The sequence below is a fragment of the Botrytis fragariae genome, assembly GCF_013461495.1.
Source record: "Botrytis fragariae strain BVB16 chromosome Unknown tig00000101, whole genome shotgun sequence".
NCBI classification, from domain to species: domain Eukaryota; kingdom Fungi; phylum Ascomycota; class Leotiomycetes; order Helotiales; family Sclerotiniaceae; genus Botrytis; species Botrytis fragariae.
Window position 1 is genome coordinate 708,878 of NW_023500996.1, and position 19,814 is coordinate 728,691.

Here is a 19,814-nt window from a genome sequence, read left to right on the forward strand (position 1 = left end):
TTGATTGTTCGAATTCCATATGGAGGTTGGGAATGAAATTCATCAAAAAGACGCCCGACGCTCATGCCCGAAATTCGCTTCTGAGCTAATGAAAGACCTCGGTATTTCGGTCAATGGAGTTTGAGTCAGTCTATCTATCCACTTACATACTAGCTACGAGCCTACCCAGACCCTTTTATATCTTTCCATTGCCTAGGTACGCTCGAGATGGATATGGCTGACACATGATATTACCAAAATATTGTAGGTAGGTGATGACATTTACAAAGTACAACCTGGGTGCTGGTACATATCACGTTCACGTTGTCTACAAGTAACGAGATATCTGGGTAAAATTGATAGAATTTAAATAATATCAATCGAATTCACATCTGCCAACTTTCAAATTCTTCCTCCTAAGCTAATAAGTCTCTGAAGACTTTATAAGCTATTGAGTCTTCGAAGACTTTACTTCAATTCAGCAAAGGCTGGACTCTCTGCGATGAACTCCTTCCATGTGGTCAATTTGTCCACCAAGATCTAGATGGGATATTAGTATAAGGATCCAGAAAAGTTCCCTTCAAAAAAAACTTACAGAATGGCTTTCATCCAAAGAATCACCTCCATAATATCCAAACTCGTTCAACAATCTCATATTCTGCAACAATTCCTCTTGAGCGTCGTCACTCATACCAAAGCTCTTGAGAATGTTCTTGTAGACCTCATGGGGAAGTTCAACATTGTCGGCTCCTTCGCTAGCGGCAGGATACTGTTCCGTGAACTCCTTCAAAATCTCGGTCAAAGTGTAATACTTGGTGGCACCGTAAATACGCTTTCCAAGAACCTTCTCTCTATTGAGAAGGATACCTTTGACGAATTTACCAGTGTCCTCAGCTGTAACATATTAGTAAGTAATTCTTACAAATTCGGATAGCAGCAGTACTCACCAGCAGCAAGAAGTGGGACAGAAGCTGAAGCTGGAATTGGGAAAGCAAGCTTCCATTTGTTGTCAGGTGGTAATTTTTGCAACATTTGGCCAGGAATATTGGACATGTAAAATCCGGCCAAATAGAAAGTCGCTGGGATCCCGATCTTTCTGACATATTCCTCGATATGGGCCTTGGAGTCAAAATGTGTGACCTTGGGAAGGGCTCCTTTAGAGACTGTGAGAAACTGGTTAGTTTGAAGTCCTCGTTACAGGTTGGAGCAACGAAAGTCATATGAGAGCTTTGAAATGCCCAAATAAGATGAACGGGGTAGGATATTAGATTTCTTGAGACACATAAAACCATCAAAGTACAAACAAGATAGTAATGAAAACATGGCATTTGAGCTGTAGAAGGAAAGAGTGGCGGGTGGAAAGACTTACGCTCCGTAATGTCCAACAAAGAACTCCAAATGAAGTGTTGAACACCAGCTTCCTATGGTAAAATTAGACTTGAATTCTCTCACTCAATGTGTTCAATCGCCAAAGATCTCATACCTTTGCAGCATCTGCAATTGCGATTCCTTGCTTCTTCTCTACGTCGGCACTTTGGCTCTCCCAAAAGTTGGTAACGGCAAAGACAGCATATGCTCCCTTCAATGCAGCTTTGAGAGACTTGGCATCATTCAAGTCTGCCTATAGATATTTGTCAATTCTGAACAAAGCAATGTAGAAGCTATTATGGAACTTACGGCAAATGTCTCAGCACCGAGAGCCTCGATCTTCTTTGCAGCAGGCTTTGTTACATCTCTGGTGATGCCTCGAACTGTCCAGCTCTCCTTCAATTTAGGATCAGAGAGAATGCTTTGAACAACTGAGCCACCTTGTGCTCCTGTAGCTCCGAAGACGACGATCAATTTCTTATCACTGGAAGACATATTGATTGTTGGGTTTAATTTTGTTGATTGGGGAAATTTGATGGTGTTGTGGTTGTTGAAAGAGGGGTAAAAGTAGTGGCACAAAGGCTGCAAGTAAGATTCTAAGAGGTGAAGAGCGTTTGAGTCAAGAGATATCTGAATCTGGAAATGGAATGTAGCCTTCCGTTCCTTCTTACCTCGAAGTACTTATAAGGAAATTCGAGCATACCTTTACTCAAAATTGTGCTGCTCTCATAAGCTCGCTCTTCGGTTTCGATTTCGACTGCGGGTAATGACGAATGTGAATGAGCTACATGTCACCCCGCAAATGGCTTACCAAAATCTTAGCTACCTACCTAGTGTTGATGGAGTTGCCCTTTCGAAGCTCTCGATAATTCCGAGCCGAGAGGGATGAAATGGCAAAAAGCTGCATTCTAAAGTCAACGTTGGTGTTGTTTCAACGTTACCAATCCGTCTGAGAATTTCGCCCTTTCGCGTTTATCTGGAGAGAAAGAAGTGTGTGTGGATTAGGTAAGGTTAACGTCGATAAAATGCCTCAATATTAATTGATTATCAAGCTTCAGATGTGCCAAGCGTTTAATTGTAATTTATTCTTCTTCATCAGCATTAAACTTTTCTTCTCAATCATGTCCCCCATTTTACCAATACGACCTCCTTACAACTCAAGAAAAAAGGATATCTATCGGCGATGCCATGCAAATGCGTTGGTTGTGTTGCCCCCATCGACCCTCACCAATCCCTCTCAAGAGATTGAATAAGGATAATGCGTCGACGAATGGAAGCAATCTAGAAAAGCAGCACAACGCCGTATGTGGGATTTGTCTTACCTTGCCACGCTCGGCTTTCTCCAAATTCCATTGACAGCTGCTTGTCAATTGTGTTACTCCGTTGGTGCCAAAGCTAACCATGCGATGGACCAACGACGCTATTCTTGCAAACCTACCTCATTGATTTCTTGTGATTCCTCGTGTGTACAGTATCTTATTTAATCACTCAGATACATCGGACTTGCCTTAGAATCCGCCTTACCTTTTTAGAAGCAAGTGCTTGTGTTCCTAATGTAAGAGCATCAGCATTATCACCAATCTGGGGCAGTACGTTAGGGTAGCAAGCGCTTAAAATGCACCAATGAACTCGTCCATGTAGTAACATTCAAGCATCGAATTTTTCAGAACCAAACTGTCGGATTTCTTCCCCACCATCTTCAATAATTCTTTGGCCAGCAGTGTGTCTCATGGTGCGATTAAAGTTGAGTACAAGCACAATAATTATAGATATGCCCGGATTGAGGGTCCTGTCGCCCCTAGCGATGAACGCTGTAAGGGGGCCAAAGATTGTCAAAATCTATTGGATATACACACTGCGAACTCAAACACTACCCTGTATTTTCGCGGGTCCGCGTCTAACAACCATGCGTTTATGTGATGATGGTGCAAGTTTCCTATTGAGTCTTGGGGTCGATTCGACGAGGAAGAGCTTCATAAAAGAAGTTGTTCCCGTGTTCGTCGCACAAAGCTTTTCCTATCCTATAGCTTACTTTCATTCTATAATATTATCGTCGGCAGACATTTTATAGAGAGCTACCTGCAACTCGGTTTCTATAAGCGAAATAAACTACTCAAATCGTAGGGGGACTAAAGCAATTATGACAACTGGAAATGCTCTTCCTGGATCTCCTAATTTACCAACGGCACCATGGGTTCAACAGTCAGGTAGAGCTGGTACACCAACCAGTGTTTATTCAAATACCAACTCCCCCGTATTAGGAGCCCCATCTTCTCCGACAGCAACGCCATCTTCCAGTCCGCAAGTCGGTACACCCTCTAGGAGCACTAGCCCGACAATCTCTCCCATTTCATCAAATAGTTCCTCACATTCCAGCCTCCCTAGCTCTCAAAACCAAACAATACCACCTAAAACTCCAAATTCCGTTCTTTCGAAATGGGGAATTGGATGGGAGACGCCAACGATAATCATATCGTGTTATCTACTCGGTATGCTTCTCTGTAGAATCAGATGTTTCGTATTCTGACCATTCTCATCTGTAGCTCTCGCAACCGCCCTCCTTCACTTGTTTTTATTCATCTACATCTCAGGTAAAGCAGCCGACGGAGAAGACAGAGTTGCTCCTCAGACGTATATCTCCACGGCGTCTAACATTCTAGCCAATGCTTTCTCATTTTTTCTCAAGACGGCCTTAGCCACATCTTTTGTTCAGTATCTATGGCGTCTTCTGCGCGTTCAAAGCATGAAGATCTCCACGATCGATACTCTTTTCGGACTAAAGTCCAACCCTTTTCAGATATGTACAGGGGCTGCTATTCGTGCTGCTCCTGTTCTGTCTGTGTTGTCTATAATGATGGCTAGTATGACGGTCGCAGTCAGTTTCCCCCCTGGTGCTATCAATGTTGTTACAGTGCAAAGGACATCGTATAATTCGGTAGTGGTACCAACATTCAATGCATCGTTTGTGAGTTTTCGACGAGACCCGAATACCCATTGAAAATCTTCGGCTAATCACGATCTAATAGATGGGGAATGGTTCTGGCTTAGCCGCTAACCAATATGCTTTGGCTGTGTTATCACCGATATCTGAGAGTGCGGATGGATCTGTATCTGGATTTACTTCTAGGTAAGACATTCTCGAACTCTGCTTTAGTAATCAATCTCTAAAAGTGCTTTCTAGCGGTCTATTGACAGGAAAACACTCCAATTTGCTTCCTCGCCTCGCTTTCCAAACAATGATCACAGGACAAGCATTCGATCAACCTTCACCCTGTGGCGTTAACTGTTCCTTTGTGATAGAATTTGAGGGCCCAACGCTCGACTGCAACTCATCCAGCACCAATATCACATCTAGTATCACTGCCAATTCGACGACCTTATTTCCAGAATTTACGATCTACTCAGGAAACTGGTCTGATCTCACACTTGCTACGTCTGCACTTCGACAAGTACTTTACAACGGAACCTATACGAATGCACATTGGCAAAGCAGCACATTATCCCTGTTAGATACAGAAGTAAACACCGTTGATGCTAATTTCATCAATGAAACCTCGACCTTAAACACATCCATGATACAAGACAATCTTTACTGTACCCCTGGCCGCGCACTCTACACCGTAAACAACACCTACATCTCCAATATTCTCACACGCAACGTCACCACCACCTTTATTTCGCCGCTAACAAATCTCGTACTGCACACCCATGACAATTCCGTCATCGTGCCCGGCTTCACCAACGTCTCTGGAATTGTTAGCGGATACGACTTTGGCAGCAACCCAGCAAATTGGAGCGCTGAAGCTCTGGCCTATTATCGCGATTTGAATATGATGACAATTTTGGACACTATGTTTTACTACCTCGCTGGGGAATTTACAGCGTTGCCGGCTGTTCTCCTAGATACTAATGAGGAAAGGGCGGTAGATGCTATTGATGCCACGGGATGGGGGGAAGATTCGCCAGGTTTTGGGAATGCTGATGATTGGAGTTCTGGAGGTATGTTTTCAGCCCAATGATTAATCCTTATCCTCTCCTGATCCCAACCCCAAACTTCAACACTGACCAATGCCTCCCCAGCTCTCAACGGCACAATCATCTCTCGCACTCCTCTAAATACAGCTTTTACACACTACACGACCAACTCCTCCGCAAACCCCTCCTTCGTCATCACACAAAACGCACTCAACGCTCTCCTTCAAAACATCACCCTCAGCGCCTCCCTCTCTTACTCCCTCTGGTCCACCCCCACCAACACCAGCATGCTCATTCTCCACAACATCTATTCCTTCTCGCAACCCCTCAATCTCCTCCTCCCTTACTTCCTCTCCCTTCTTCTCTCCATCCCATTCCTCATTCTCGGTCTCTGGGCCCTCGTTCAAAACGGCGTCGCAGCCCAAGACGCAAACTTCACACAACTTCTCTGCACCACTTCATCCCTCTCCGCACCAGCCCCGACACCCGGATTATCAAGCAGAATCTCCAGCATGGCTATCCCATCGCAGCTTCGAACTCTTACCCAAGCGGCCTGTCTGGGAAACACAGAATCACTATCGAAACCTCTCAAGGAGTTGCGCATTCGTTATGGCGAGCTGAAGAATCCGAATGGAAATCCAGGGGTGGGAAATAGCATTCCGATGGTGGATATTAGGAGAGCGGGCTTTGGGCTTGAGAGCGAGGTGGAGCCGTTGGTGAAGGGAAGGGATTATGGTGTTATGGTTTAATGTTTCTTTCGCTTTTTATCAGGAGGGGGTTGGATGGATGGACTGTATATGATATGATGTAAAATGCAGTAGATGCATTTGGAATTAGAATTCCCCCAGTAGAAATTAATTAGATAATCAGGATCTGGAATTCAGACTCTGGAGTCTAAACTCTAGACCACTTCACGAATCAGAAATTCACGAACGAACAAAATATAGAGAAGACGGCAGAGAGAAAATACCGTTCTTCCTGGAATATTGTATATACTCAAGAAATAAATTACATAAACTCTCAATAACATCTCATCAATCTAATCATGTCTAGTCTACCTAGTCTACCTAGTCTACTACTTGAACCCAAATGCAAGAGTGAAAAAGATCCAATCTCATCCCATCCTAAAACTTTACAACATCCTTCATCAAGTTTTATAAACTGCCGCTGCACCGTTCTAGGTATGAACTCCAGGTTTTCATATAGCGATTCACGAACTCTATTGAGCCAGAGTTTTACAGCTGTGAGTAATCAGTGCACTCCTTCTAACGGCTAGACAGAATGCAGGTAGATAGCTATGACGTCACAGAATCATTGTCAGGCACCCAATGAACTCACAACAACCCGAATAATTGATCATGCTAACCGAAGCATGCTAACCAACCCAACAATGACCCCCCTTCAATCTTGAGCCCTTCAACATCTATTCCCAATCAACAATCTCCACTCCACCAAACCCATCCGATCAACCCCCCTCAGCATGGCATCCTTAAACGACCAACTCAAAAGCCGCTCCGAATTCCACACATTACACAAGAACGCAGTAGACGCCGAGCTGGCGCAAACAGACTCCAACGACTCCACTCCATTCTGGCAGCAAGCCCGGCTCCTCACTCGAAACATAGCAAGCCGCTACACACAAACGAGACGTACACATCCTATCGAGCTTCACGAGTACGATCTCCGCGAGCCATGGTATCTGTGCGTCCAAGGCGCTAAACTCACAGCTGCGGAACACCCTGCGCAAGATAGATTGGTGAGTCAAGTGCTGCATACGAGGGAAGTGGGTGTTCTTTCTCGGAGGAGTGGAGATGCAAAGGGAGAGGAGAGGAAAGATGCTCATGAGATCGAGATGGAAAGAGCATCTACATCTGATGGAAACATCTGGAGCGATCTTCCATTCCTCGTCGAAGAAATCCAAGCAGCATGGACTCTCTCCCCAAGTGTCCCTACCTTTCAGCGCCACGATCTAAGTGCATTCATCGCCTGACTTGCCTCTGCATTCAAAATCAGGATTTTGAATCCGGGGTTTCAGAAACGGGGGAATTGGCTCAAAAGGCACGGATTATGCCGAATTCGGGATTTAGTGTAGCGAGGTGGATATTTTGGAGAGATAGGCTTGAAGAGGCTAGTCATTGTGGGAATGAAGAGGTTGCACCGCTGGCATTGAAAATATAGAAAACGATAAAGTTCTGAGGTGAAAGAATTGAGTCTCGAGATGGCACGAAGTAGGATATGGAGTGGTATTATAAGAGGACGTAGTGAAATACGGTAGGATATGATATCAAGGCTCTAGGTCTACTTGAATCCATGTACATGGGATATTGAAAGGCGGAATGGGAATTCATGAGAAAAGTTATCTGGGTTGTTTTGAGTGATGGTCCACGAGATATGATGTTGGTCCGAAGTACGCGGCGCAAGACTTACTTTTGGTGACTCGGAAGGGAATATTATATTCGGCGAAGATCTTGCAAGGAGAATGTCGTAACCATTTCTCAGTCTCGTTCTCTATCTCTTACGCAATCGCATTGTACACTTCTCTGCGATTTCTTTTCCCTACTCGATTACTTTCCTGATTTTGAATAAACACTTTTCATTAGGTTAAGTACTACCACTATAAAACAAGAGTTTAGTTCGCCATGTTTTTTTCTATCCTATAATAAATTGACGTATAACTTCTACATTTAGTGGTTTTGTTAAAAATGACTAGAATATTATAGTTAAAAATAGAATCTAAATCCTAATAAGCTCTTAATGAAAATCATCATCTAATTTAGATGATATAGACGTTGACTTGAAGTCTTATAGTTAAACTCTCCTAGTTAAACTATACTATTTACCTGAACCATCTAGTCAATTGATGTTAAATAAGTAAAGACAAAGAAGTAGGTATGTGTGACTCAAGCTTATATCTTACATCACAATTTAGTCAAGGTATCGCTTCAGATACTACATTTATCACAGGAATTTTGCAATCGTCTGAGAAAAGGTTATTTTTATCATGACACATACGCCAGTGTTACTGGAAAGACATCATGCAATAGAACTATCCTACTGATGTCAAAGGTTCTCATTGGTGCGTCAACATACACAAGAATGGAAGGGTATTTTATGAACAGAATTATCGCCTGCTTCCTAACACCGGTTTAAAGACTTTTTTTTCGTTTCCTCCGCAGAATTTTCCTCGTAACCAATCGAAAATTCCAGATCTAGTTTAAGATTAGGAGATGGCAAATTCAGAGAGTTGACCTCCACTACTTGTGCCACAGATGCTTTGAATTTCGTCTGTTGTCAGACTTGTTGGAAATTCGTAGCTCGTCGGAAGAACCTGTATTTGTATACTTGAAGTGGCAGAACTGAATACGACGGCAAGTTTCATTGTGCTGGAAGTCGGCCGAACAAAATAGTCCGAATCTCCTCCCGGTTTGTTCGTGTGAAGTGTGGACTTCAGGAATGTCGAACCACTATTCAGTGCTTCTGCAATATCAAACTCACCGCAACCAGACTCCCAACATGAACAACTTGGATTCCCATATTGAATTGTTCGAGGAATCTGAGCGTTAAGAATCCAAACCGAAGGCATGTCGCCATTGAATCCAGTTCTTCCATCTATCGGCATGCTAAACTCTAAGAGGAACACTTTGTTCGCTCCATTGAAGCCATCTACGGGTGTGTCAGTGACGAATAACCCTCATATATAACACAGTAACTCACGGTAAGCAACGGATCCAGGTCGCACATAGCCGCAATCGTTGTTGCATTCTTCGTCAAGCATCACGACGATCTCTTCATTTGATGGCAAGGTGGCATCAGCGAGAACTTGAGGTGATGATGCACCGCCCGTGCCACTGCTATTCACGAAAGAAAGTGAAGCACCATAAGCTTCATCAAATACGCCTGAGCCTTGACCACCACTAACGAAGAAAGGCTTAGTTAGTCAATGATCCTAGGTATTGATACGCGAAGCGAGAAAACATCAAAAGAGAATTGTCCACTTGTTGTACTGTAGAAGTGCACATTGTACAGCTGGGGAAAATGACCATACTTACTAGTTTCCAAGAAATACTAGATTATCAAGAGTCTGCTCTGCAGAATTATAATAACCTATTCTGCTATAGGATCCAGATGCTATAGCTGTGGCTGTGGCTGAGCTGGTTGTGCTTGCAGATACTTGAGACTCCGAGGCAGATGTAGTTGAAGATGCTTGGGGTTGAGAAGCAGATGCATGTGTGGATGCCTGGGACTGAGACAACGCTATGCTGGTAGATGGTATGATCGAGGTAGCTAAGTATGAATGTCAGCCACACCATCAATTCGACGAGGGGAAATCAATTTCGTACAAGTCTCCTGGGCCTCTTCGCTTGTAGCTGCGCCTTGAGATACACTTTGAGGTACGGTAGTAGAAGTTTGGGATGCCATTGTCGTGGTACTTGATCCAAACCAATTGTTGATCCATGTTTGTATTTCACCATTTATTGTAGCAGTAACCGTCTTCGCACCACCATTAAAAGCATCAAGGTCTGGGGTGGGATAATTATCATCCCATGAGACAAGTTGTCCATCAATAGTAGCATGAATTTTATCACGCTTCTGATTGACCCCCCTAGCATGTTTATCAATATGCTGAAGATGGCGACGGCGTCTAGCGGTTGATCCCTCACGTTTCTTCTTGCTAGCAGTAGTGCCCGGTGTGTATGCTGCGAACTGCTTCAACTGAAGAGGCCCTGAAAGCATTGTTAGATTGCATTGAGAGCTAGACTGTGGTTATTTGCAATTACCCCGAAAGTGAAATGAGACTTCTTCGTCTAATGGAGAAAGCGGGCCAGAAAACGACTTGGGTGTAGAAGAACAAATTCCATCCGCGGACATATCGGTAACTTGATTGTAAGTTCCTGGTGCGCCGACATTGCTGTACAAGATAGCATCCACGGGATTACAGAACCAATTTCCAGAGACCTCGGAGCAGCCACTGACAATGGATACTGCTAAAGATAAAATGTAGACCGTGGCCAAAATGTTACTGCGCATGATTGATCTTGGGAAGTAAAATATAAGGTTCATTTGTTGTCCTTCGCATAAGAGAAACGGATAGTAAGTAATTCTTGCGGGTCGTGAGACAGATTTGAGTCTTTATCTGAGAGGTAGTATCTGGGTTAAGGTATTGCAGTTTGTGTCATGAAGAGGGCTGAGAAGTTTGCGACGACGTAAAGATATGTTATTGAGGAGATTGTGCGATGTGAGTTTCTTGGTATGACTGTAATTTATCCCTCTTGATTGGATCGTAACGTTCGTGAATGGTGAAATAGAATGAATCAGTGGATGAGTGAATGAATGTTGGGAATGGATAATATGAATCGCTGCAGACAAATAATCATGTAAGTCGTAAGAAGAAAGGTACCAAAAAAGAGCGACTGTAGTTAATATGTAGGTGAACCAGAAGAGGTTGAAAGCGAAATGAAGGTAAATTGTGGCTGAAGTCAGATTGAAGTGAGAATGAAGTGAGAATCTGGAGTGAAGTCTGCGTCTGAATGAATAGTCGTGAATTGAGGTACCTTAGGTTAGATTTGAGAGAGAGAGAGAGAGAGAGAGAGAGAGAGACTCAGTTGAAGAAATTGATAAGATGAAAAAGGAAACAAACAGCGAAGTAGAAGGATCGTGAAGTGGACAAGACGATTCTATTTGACGGTAGTTTGTGTTATGATAAAGAGAGGAAGGAATAATAGAGTACGAACTGCCGACCTAGCTAGTGGTCATCTGTAGGAAGAATTAACTCTTTTAAAAAGGAAGGAAGAAAAGAGGGCTGAGGTGTAGTCACAATCGTATATGGTTGGGTAAGGCTGATAGAGAGGTTTGAAAAAAAAAAACTCTAAAAACCCCCAAATTTAATCGTCACCATCACATCAGCAACCTTGCTACATGTTCTCACCCTCGTATGGCCTTGCGGCTGTTGCTTCTTTCTGTTGCTGTCACAAGTGGTTGATATCACATCAAACTGTCAAAATTAGCCGCCATGGTAACTCAAAGCCGTTCGTACCTGCATATGCATAACCGAAAGTTAAAAACAGCCAATGATATCACAGGAAATCGATACATCAACGGTCATATAGAACATCAAACTGTTTGTACTCACCTACTAGGTAATTTGGGCACCTGCCTACCTGGTATGTATAACACGATGAATGGTTGGCTTGCTAGAATTTGGAACTACTTATATATGATAATATTTATCACTTGTCTATTTATCACTCATCGTTTGTACTCTTCTGCTCATCTACACTCATCCAACTTTGATGACTACCACACTTCCGATATAACGCTCTGATCTATGAATCAGGAATTTCTCACATTCGAAGATCAGTACTTGGATGTCTGTCTTGATTCTATCCCGCATCACTTATCAGATTTCACGGTGCGGTGATTACTAGGAGCGTCGTGGAGATTCTACTTTGGAAATTGACTTGCTCAGTTATTATCATCTCAGGCTCGAGTACCCCGACTTCTCTTGCTCTACAAAAAATAAAGATACTGACCTGAGAAACACAACAGACACATGATCTTCACTTACACAATAATAAACCTCGTGGACATTTTTGGCAGATTAATATTAAACAAAAAAGTTGGGAATCGAATTACTGATAATTTCAAAAAATGCATACATTATATATAAGTTGGTAAATGCAAAGTGTCCAATGGTATCCTGTCTCCTTACTCCATCCTGTGAAGATATATCTAATAACCTTTTCATTATAGTAACTACTACTTTGATTCAAGCCTTTGCACCAATCCGAGTCTTGCGAAGTCACTTGTGCTTCACCAATAGGTCATCCTACAGAAGTTGGTTTGAACAAAATTCGCCTTTCCAAATTACACTATATATCGAGGTTGAGTTTTTTTTTTCTTCGCAAGAGTTGACGCCCAGTCCTCCTCCACTTTACATAGTTCCGGCCATGACGACTGTCAAAGTAGCAGTGCTTTGTGAAATGTAACAACTGCCGTCGCTGTCACCGATTGGCTCAGTAGCAGTCAACCAGTAGTTTTGGGTTGGGTCACTGGTGCAAGCTGGTGCTTCCTCACTGGTGATGGTCATGTTATAATTGTTGCCAGCAGAGTTCATGATGGCGGACATATCATATCCGGAACCAGTCTTGAGAAATTGAGCCTCACCCCAGGTGGTGTCAAAGGCTCCTGAAGCTGCAGTTGAGCTACAGGCCTGGGCCCAAGCGACTTGAGAGTCCTCATCGAAGGCAACTTTTTGGGAACCACCAGATGGGATAGTGATGGTGAGTGTGGTGTTCTTTGGTGCAAGTGCAGATCCGGAAAGTGGTTGCATGTCAGGACCAACTTTGTTCCAGATGTTGACAGTGATTTTCTTGGATTGGGTGTTGACGAAGTTAACAGTGTAGGAGTAACTTGCTGAGGAGTCGGCCTTGATGACGTTGGATCCATATGGACTACCGTAGTTTCCGTAGTAGTTATCGGTAGTTCCTCCAGCGGCGGCTACGACGGTACCGAAAGATGTTCGGCCGTTGGAAGCACCAACCAACTCGTCGAACAATTCCTCGATATCGTCGAGGAGAGAGGAAGAGGAAGAGGAGGTAGCGGTAGACTTGGCAGAGCTTGTTTTAGATGAGCTAGCGGCGGTGGTACTGGCAGCTACTGATGCAGAAGTGGTGTATGCGGCAATCTTGTTATCTGCGAGGTTGTCGACAACGGCGGCAGCCGAGCTAGAATCGGTAGACGCAGAAGCAGCGGCGGAAGTCTTGGAGGCTTGACCTGCTGCATAAGCGGATGACCAGTTGATGCCCATGTCGGCCCAGTCCAATGCCGTCCAATCTTCAACGACAGCACTATTGTCATCTGATTAGCGATCACTCTTAACATTCATCAGAGCGATATTCTTACGCCTTCTTCTCATGTTTGTGTCGGTGAACGTGAGTAGGTCCAGCTACGGCTTCGCCAATGGACATGGCAGCCAAAACAATCGCGGTGGTTGAGTAACGCATTTTCGGAGATAATGATAACTGTCAAGTATTCGCTGATGGGTATAATGCTTTAATTTAATGAGGTTGATCGTAAGAGGCCGTTGTTGTTAAAGAGTGTGCGAGCGATGTATTGCTCAGTTGGTTGGATTGACAAAGGAGTGTGTCGAACTGAATGAACGAGAGAACGGCGAGTTTCTTGAATACGGTGAAGAAGAGAAGGAGAGATACGAGAAGAGCAGGCTGGTTATTTAATAAAGGTCATCTTAAATTGGGACGATCATTTCCTGGGGGTGCCTGTGGGCAGTTGGGACTTCTTTGGCAACCCGGCCACGATTTAGGTCAGCCGAGTCATTGGAGGAAGCCCTGGAACATTTAGATTTTACTTCAAGCCATGAGGTGCAGGGGGGTTCGATTGAGATGAACCCAAGCAACGCCGGGGGATAGTGGTCCACTAAAAACGCGTTCCTGGGAGACTACTCCGAAGAAAAGGGGAAAACGACCAATAATTGGTCAGACGAATAAGGTTTCCACTATTTCTCGAATACGCTATTCCAGGGGTAAAATGCCACTGCATCCACACTTGTTTCTTTCTCACAGATCAACAATCAAAGTGTCAAGCACGGTAGGAGGTCTGTCCCAAATCAACTCAATTAACCATAGCTTACATGACACTTATCGCTTCATGAAGGCATCGTTTCATCTAATTGATTGGAATCACGGAGACCTTCTCTTTTCGGCAAATTTATTGAGAGATTAGACGTGTTCCCGTTGTTTTCCAAATTCCAATCGGCGCGCAATCAACCTACGTATTGTGGCATCGGTAACGCTTCAAGGACTGATTTTGGATAGGGCCGTACATGCTAAGAATGGATGCTATGAATCCGGGAGGATTCTAAGTTCTAACCTAATTGAAGAACAATCTTTAAATCCCATTCGATCCCGTTCGTTTTGGACACTAGAATCTTTGAGGAAATGATGGTTTGCGTGTCCACTGTCCACAGTCCAGACTCCTATCTTAAACTTTCCAAGGTTCATATCAAAGCATTTTGCCAAATCACAATTTGTGCAGGTGGCTGTGATCATCACCATGTGGTAATGCAATAACTATGCATGTGGTAATGAATCATCTCTTGCCCTATAGGGATGAAGCATTATGGCCCATAATACTATCTTTATGCAGAAGAGATTTTTTGTGCTCCAGAATGACAATGAAATGCCTCGAATGCGACGTCACGCTGATGAATGGGAGAACGTGGACCCAAAAAAACAAGGCCAAAGATCATGATCCATACGGAATTTTCAGCGCAGAAATTTCTCTTTTACATCAATAATACACCGAGAGTTTCAAAAAGCTGCAGCAGCATCCAGCAATGATTCGAGGCACAGAATTTTCGATGCTTACACAGCATAATCGACAGTCATCTCTACAGGCATCGAATGGTATCAGACGGAATCCTCCTTGAGCATTATCGTCCGACGGGGGTTGCTCCCTAAAGTCATATCCGGTGGTTCTCCCATTCTCAGCGATTGTCAACCACCGGCCAACGCACCGTGCTTTTGCCGATACCATACTTCCCAGGTAGGTAGGTACCAAGATACGGACAGGCAACGCAAGCACTTTCGTTTCTCCCAGAACTTCTTATTACAGTCTCTGCAAATCTGGAAATCATCTCAAATTTGACTGTCTCGAACTTCCAGATCTAGCTGCCAACCCCGCAGTGTATTGATTACGACAAGACAGAGAACCGAAAATATCTTCTTCACATAGGGATCTTTTGGTACAAGTGATTTTACAGAATCGAGCTGTGATGATTCTAGAATAGGAGAATGTGTAAATTTTTGGGTGATCGGATTCTCAATGACGCTATTAATAAATATATAATTTTCTGTGATATTCTTCAGCGTTTTGATGTATCTCTGTTTCTCAAGAGAAATGGGGAGAATTTTATCAATTTTTCTCATGCTTTTTCAATTCCATATCCATCCCGTCGCTCCCGGGGTTTCAGAAGCTCTTAGTTCTGAATGTTAGGACGATGGCGGTAGGTCCAAGTGCTGGAGCTCCTGAAACGGGACTCGAGAGAGCAAGTCGAAACGAGTTCGGGATGTAAATATGTAAACAAGTACGAAGTAAGTAGTAAACAAATTTTTTCCCTTGGGCCGTAAGTAGGTACTCAGAAGTCTCTTTTACAAGTTTTTTTGCTCTTACTTTTTTTCTTCTTGGTTGCATAGAGAGAGGTAGGGAGGGGGTCAGGGAGTAAATTCTTGGACTGGGTTTTTACAATCGAACCTAGATTCTAGATTCTGCATTTTTAAATGTATACTTATCTAAAATACTTATCTGAACACTGGCTAAATACACCGTGTCTATTCGACCGAGTAGCCTAAAAAGAATTTGCATCGAGCTCTTCTTCTCATTCGTAGAACCATTTTTATTTTGTAATCCTGGGCTCCATCTTATAACAGAGAACTAGATTCGGCAGCATGTAGAAGAAATCCATACACACATACATAGATACTAAAAAGACGGTCTAGAATAAACATGTGAAGTGGCATTTCGACGGCGTGTTTGATGTTTAATGGAGGTCCGGTGTGTAATTGGTACGAGGGATTAGTTAATGATATGGTATGGTAGCGTTGAATAGAGGTTTGGTTTATTGGCGGGATGGGATGAGGGTTGTTGATGGGGTGTTGGATGGGTGATGGATAATGGATACTGACATTGGTGTGCTGGAGGATTGTCGGATGTAGGTACCTGTCATGTAAGGCTTGGAGAGAGAGAGAGTTTGTGTTTGGAGTCTACTCGAGTATGTACTTGCACGAGTAGGTGCAGCGGTATTTTGCTGATTGGGCCGTTGGATTTCTCGTGTAGTTTCATAATATGTACTGGATCGGTGTGATGTATATCTTGCTGTACGAGTAATCTATCTGTAGATAACACTACATGCATTACAGTGGTAAAATATGAAAATGGTTAGCGATAGCTTCCAAGGTAGGAAGGCCTGGCAGGCAATGCAGATGTAAATGTCGACCATCAAAATCATGAGAATCATCGATCGAATCATCGAATCATCGAATTCACGCCGAACAGCCAACAGCCAATAAAAACGATAGAGGTTGACTTTACACTACGGAGGGTTTGATACGGAGATATAATGACCACGACTACGAGTATCCAATAACAAACCGAGCAAGTACCGGTGAGCCGGCGTAGCTAGCTAACTAATAACAAACTGGACTACGAATTTGTAAACGTAAGGCTGTGACGCAATCATAAGGTTAATTCCCTCCCAACTACAACTTACATTTCAACTTCTGAAGGGTAGAGTAGAAAAATAAGGTTGCGGTGTTTGTGAATGCAATGAACGGGTTGGTGATTTCTCGGCGCTTCGATCACGTATGCAGTACGGATGGAGGGTTTCTAGGATCGGGGGTTCGCTCGGTGAGTTTGTGTGTGTGTGTCTGTGGTTGTTAAAACTGGTTTTGATCGAGCTTGGGGTTGGGTGGGCATGGCCTTGAGATTTATAGGTGTTTGCTTGTTGGCTGTTGGTTTTATGGGGTTGGTGGTGAGGGTCATGATTGTGAAGGCTGTGGTGGTAGGGTATTTCTGTATGTTCCTCCAGACCTATGGTTGACCGGTGAGCCTCATGAGCCAGTATTCTCTTGACCATGTAGCGAGTCCTATTCGAGAGGGAGGATAACAGAAGTTGCAGATAAGTGTTGCAGATGCGTAAACAGATGTATTGTACTGGTGAATGGAATACTTCTACCATATACGATTGCGTTTTTGATGAGAATGTGTTCTTCGGAGGAAATGAGATAGCATCGATAAGAGAGAGGTCCATATCTGTATATATTATAAAACAGCTACATTTCGAGCATCCATTGAACTCGGTATAGTTTTCGCTAGTTAGGGGGTGACATGAGACGAGCTTTAACGGTATGGGATGATCAGACGGATGAGATTACTACGATCTATCGAGATAATATCACACGGATAGGATATAGTGGGATGAGTTTAGAGACTATCATTCCTTGTTTTCTATGAACGACGATACACGGCATCTGTACAGTTATATGTCATTTCAATTATCATACATGATATAGGTATGAAGAACTAGTATCGAGATCTATAGAACAGACTTATCCCATCCCGTTGTTTCGATTGGTAGGTTGAATTCATCTAATGCAGTACATTGTTGATGTAGTCTAGTACTGTCTGTTGAAATTCTACAATATAATTACATTATACATGTATGTGCTAATCTGAATCAGCTTTCTACTGCTCGTTTTTGCTCGTATGAAGGAGAAATACATCATGATTGAGCCCTTCCTGATTCATATCCATATCCATATCCGTATCTATAACCTCATTTCATATTCCTATTCCGTCCCAAATATTCAACCCAAGAACCCTCGTCTCATTTGTGTGAAAAGCATTAGATACAAAGAGGTATTCAATAGACTAGTTTATGTTACTCTACCCCCTAGGTTTCAATTTCGTCCACCCACTCGTTCCAGGTTTCTTGTCTTGGTCTTTATCTTTAGCCGCTTTGGCTCTAACATACCTTTCTCTTTCTCTCCTGTCCTTATCAGTAACATTCGCAAGACCAAATGGAAGCCTCTCAGCAATAACCGCATTGATACCAGTCCCCTCGCCAACCATTTCAACTGCATCCATCACTGTTCTCATACTCATAAAACTCTGCATTCCAGCCGTATAATCCCTCTCCTTGCTGGTATCGAGAGTCGCGTGCCCCTCGTTTCTAGCACCCACCACGACTCCATCGCTACGCATTTCGTCTTCTATTGCCCACGCATCTTGGCTCAAAAGTTCCCATTCTGCATTTGCTACTTCGCTCATGAGCTTATTCTTTAGTATGTCGGCCATTTGGTTTGGACGTGGAAGCTTGAAACCTCGTATGAACTCTGCACCTTCTGCGCTCCCTAGGAATGAGAATGCAGACCCATGACTGGCCCATCCGATAGATGAGCGCCCAGGTTTGTGAGTGTTCTTGTCTTCACTTTCCACGTAGCCCTTGGAATCGAGGGTTTTGGGTGGAACAGGGCTGGGAGATTCGGAGCGTGGTTTTGGCGGGAGACGAGGTTTGTCGCCTATGAGCAGTTTCCATAGGTTCTTCCCTATGTTACAGATGTCTTCAAAGCTTGTGGTATCACTGTCTCCTACAGGAACCCCTTGGCTTTTACACATCCAGGCAACATTGTAAGCGAGAAGAATCGCCCCTTCGAGGAAGGAACTATGGGCTACTGAATCCTCGTTCACTAATATGGGAAGAGGCTTGTTAATCCATAGGGGTCTTGGCCGAGGCTGATAAGTACTTTCGGTATGGCGAGAGGTGGAGGGACTATTGCTTGATGAGCTGGTTCCGCCAGGAAATGGTACATTGGTATGCATGTATGAGGAAGATAAAGAAAATATCGTAGGACGAGGATAATCGCGATGAGGAAGGGTTATTTCTGCAGGTAAACGAATAGCAAGATAATAAGTAGCTAGCATGAGGACATGCGCGATGTGAGACAAGGAGGTAGATATTTGGGCTGGGCTTGCCGCTGCAGACCATGATTAGCATTGTTTCTGTATACGAAAGAGAGGACGTACTGTTCATCAACCTCAGGTCTACTATGTTGACGCCAGCTATTCTATATTCATCTCCTCCATTGCTTCCTTTAAATCTTTGAAGCCCATACAAATTGGCAGATTCATAACAAAGATAAGCCCTGGACTCCCCGATAAAGTCATATGTCTGGTTCCATCTGTATTTCGTCCGCTGAGTGGAACCCTCAACTGCTTCTATTTGCTTAGTCCTACGAGCCTCTATTCCCTTTGAAGCCGAGGTGAGTTCCGCCTTCCTGCGGTCATTGGCAATCTTCTTCTTGTTGCGCTCCTCCTTTGCTCGCTCCAGGTTTGCTTTCAACTCGTCTGCATGAGCAATAATTTGATTCGTGCGGTCTATACTTCTTTCCCGCTCAGTAATCAACGCATCATAGTTCGGCTGGGTGACAGCCGCAGATTCTTCATTACTATTATTCCCCGCCTTGGAAAGGGGTAGCGGGTAACGCCTGCTGATTTCTCGATCAATCGCATCCTTTTCCAGGTGAACGCCAGCGGTTTGTACTCGAAGCTCGTATAGTTGGTTGCGCGCATCCGTGGGGCAAAGAAATGGCAATTTATGTCCGCCTGTTCGAAAACATATATCACACTGCATCTCGTGCGGCTTTGATAAAGGTTCGTTGTAGAGAGGTTGTAGGATATGATGTAGGCAATTAATAATTCTAAGCTATCAAAGGATGCAGGTTTAATCTATTCTAGGGAGGCATATAATACATAATGTGCTATGCAAGAAAGATTTGATAGTAAGAGTCTCAATGAATTATGGATATATCAAAGAACATTTGAAGTTGAAGAATATATATTAGAGCAATGAGGTACGGAGGTGTATGAAGGTACGTCAGGCTGAATGACCTCAGAATAATGGATTCATTGCCTCGCCT

At 43.6% G+C, this 19,814-nt stretch overlaps 6 protein-coding genes across 6 annotated transcripts; 2 read left to right on the forward strand and 4 right to left on the reverse strand.

Moving 5' to 3' along the window:
• Positions 1 to 447: 447 nt before the first annotated feature.
• Positions 448 to 2,035, reverse strand: Bfra_008856 (putative NmrA-like family protein; the record flags this gene model as incomplete). The annotated part of the gene is made up of 6 exons (XM_037339212.1): positions 1,657 to 2,035; positions 1,463 to 1,600; positions 1,349 to 1,400; positions 927 to 1,142; positions 575 to 873; positions 448 to 519 (listed from the first exon to the last, which is right to left on the reverse strand). Exons 1-6 carry the CDS (start codon positions 1,840 to 1,842, stop codon positions 448 to 450), a joined length of 963 nt encoding a protein of 320 aa, XP_037190778.1. The 5' UTR covers positions 1,843 to 2,035.
• Positions 2,036 to 3,487: 1,452 nt separating this feature from the next.
• Positions 3,488 to 6,071, forward strand: Bfra_008857 (uncharacterized protein; the record flags this gene model as incomplete). Its single annotated transcript, XM_037339213.1, has 5 exons — positions 3,488 to 3,836; positions 3,891 to 4,312; positions 4,374 to 4,474; positions 4,529 to 5,346; positions 5,428 to 6,071. The coding sequence occupies 5 exons, from the start codon at positions 3,488 to 3,490 to the stop codon at positions 6,069 to 6,071; spliced, it is 2,334 nt and encodes a 777-aa protein (XP_037190779.1).
• A 731-nt stretch (positions 6,072 to 6,802) lies between these two features.
• On the forward strand, positions 6,803 to 7,312 carry Bfra_008858 (putative zz type zinc finger domain-containing protein; the record flags this gene model as incomplete). Its single annotated transcript, XM_037339214.1, has 1 exon — positions 6,803 to 7,312. One exon carries the CDS (start codon positions 6,803 to 6,805, stop codon positions 7,310 to 7,312), a length of 510 nt encoding a protein of 169 aa, XP_037190780.1.
• A 1,230-nt stretch (positions 7,313 to 8,542) lies between these two features.
• Bfra_008859 (putative circularly permuted -beta-glucanase protein) lies at positions 8,543 to 10,383 on the reverse strand (the record flags this gene model as incomplete). Its single annotated transcript, XM_037339215.1, has 5 exons — positions 8,543 to 8,985; positions 9,037 to 9,236; positions 9,372 to 9,606; positions 9,663 to 10,046; positions 10,101 to 10,383. 5 exons carry the CDS (start codon positions 10,381 to 10,383, stop codon positions 8,543 to 8,545), a joined length of 1,545 nt encoding a protein of 514 aa, XP_037190781.1.
• A 1,870-nt stretch (positions 10,384 to 12,253) lies between these two features.
• On the reverse strand, positions 12,254 to 13,325 carry Bfra_008860 (putative allergen asp f 4 protein; the record flags this gene model as incomplete). The annotated part of the gene is made up of 2 exons (XM_037339216.1): positions 12,254 to 13,169; positions 13,225 to 13,325. 2 exons carry the CDS (start codon positions 13,323 to 13,325, stop codon positions 12,254 to 12,256), a joined length of 1,017 nt encoding a protein of 338 aa, XP_037190782.1.
• Positions 13,326 to 17,781: 4,456 nt separating this feature from the next.
• Positions 17,782 to 19,528, reverse strand: Bfra_008861 (uncharacterized protein; the record flags this gene model as incomplete). The annotated part of the gene is made up of 2 exons (XM_037339217.1): positions 17,782 to 18,872; positions 18,922 to 19,528. The coding sequence occupies 2 exons, from the start codon at positions 19,526 to 19,528 to the stop codon at positions 17,782 to 17,784; spliced, it is 1,698 nt and encodes a 565-aa protein (XP_037190783.1).
• Between the last annotated feature and the right edge of the window lie 286 nt (positions 19,529 to 19,814).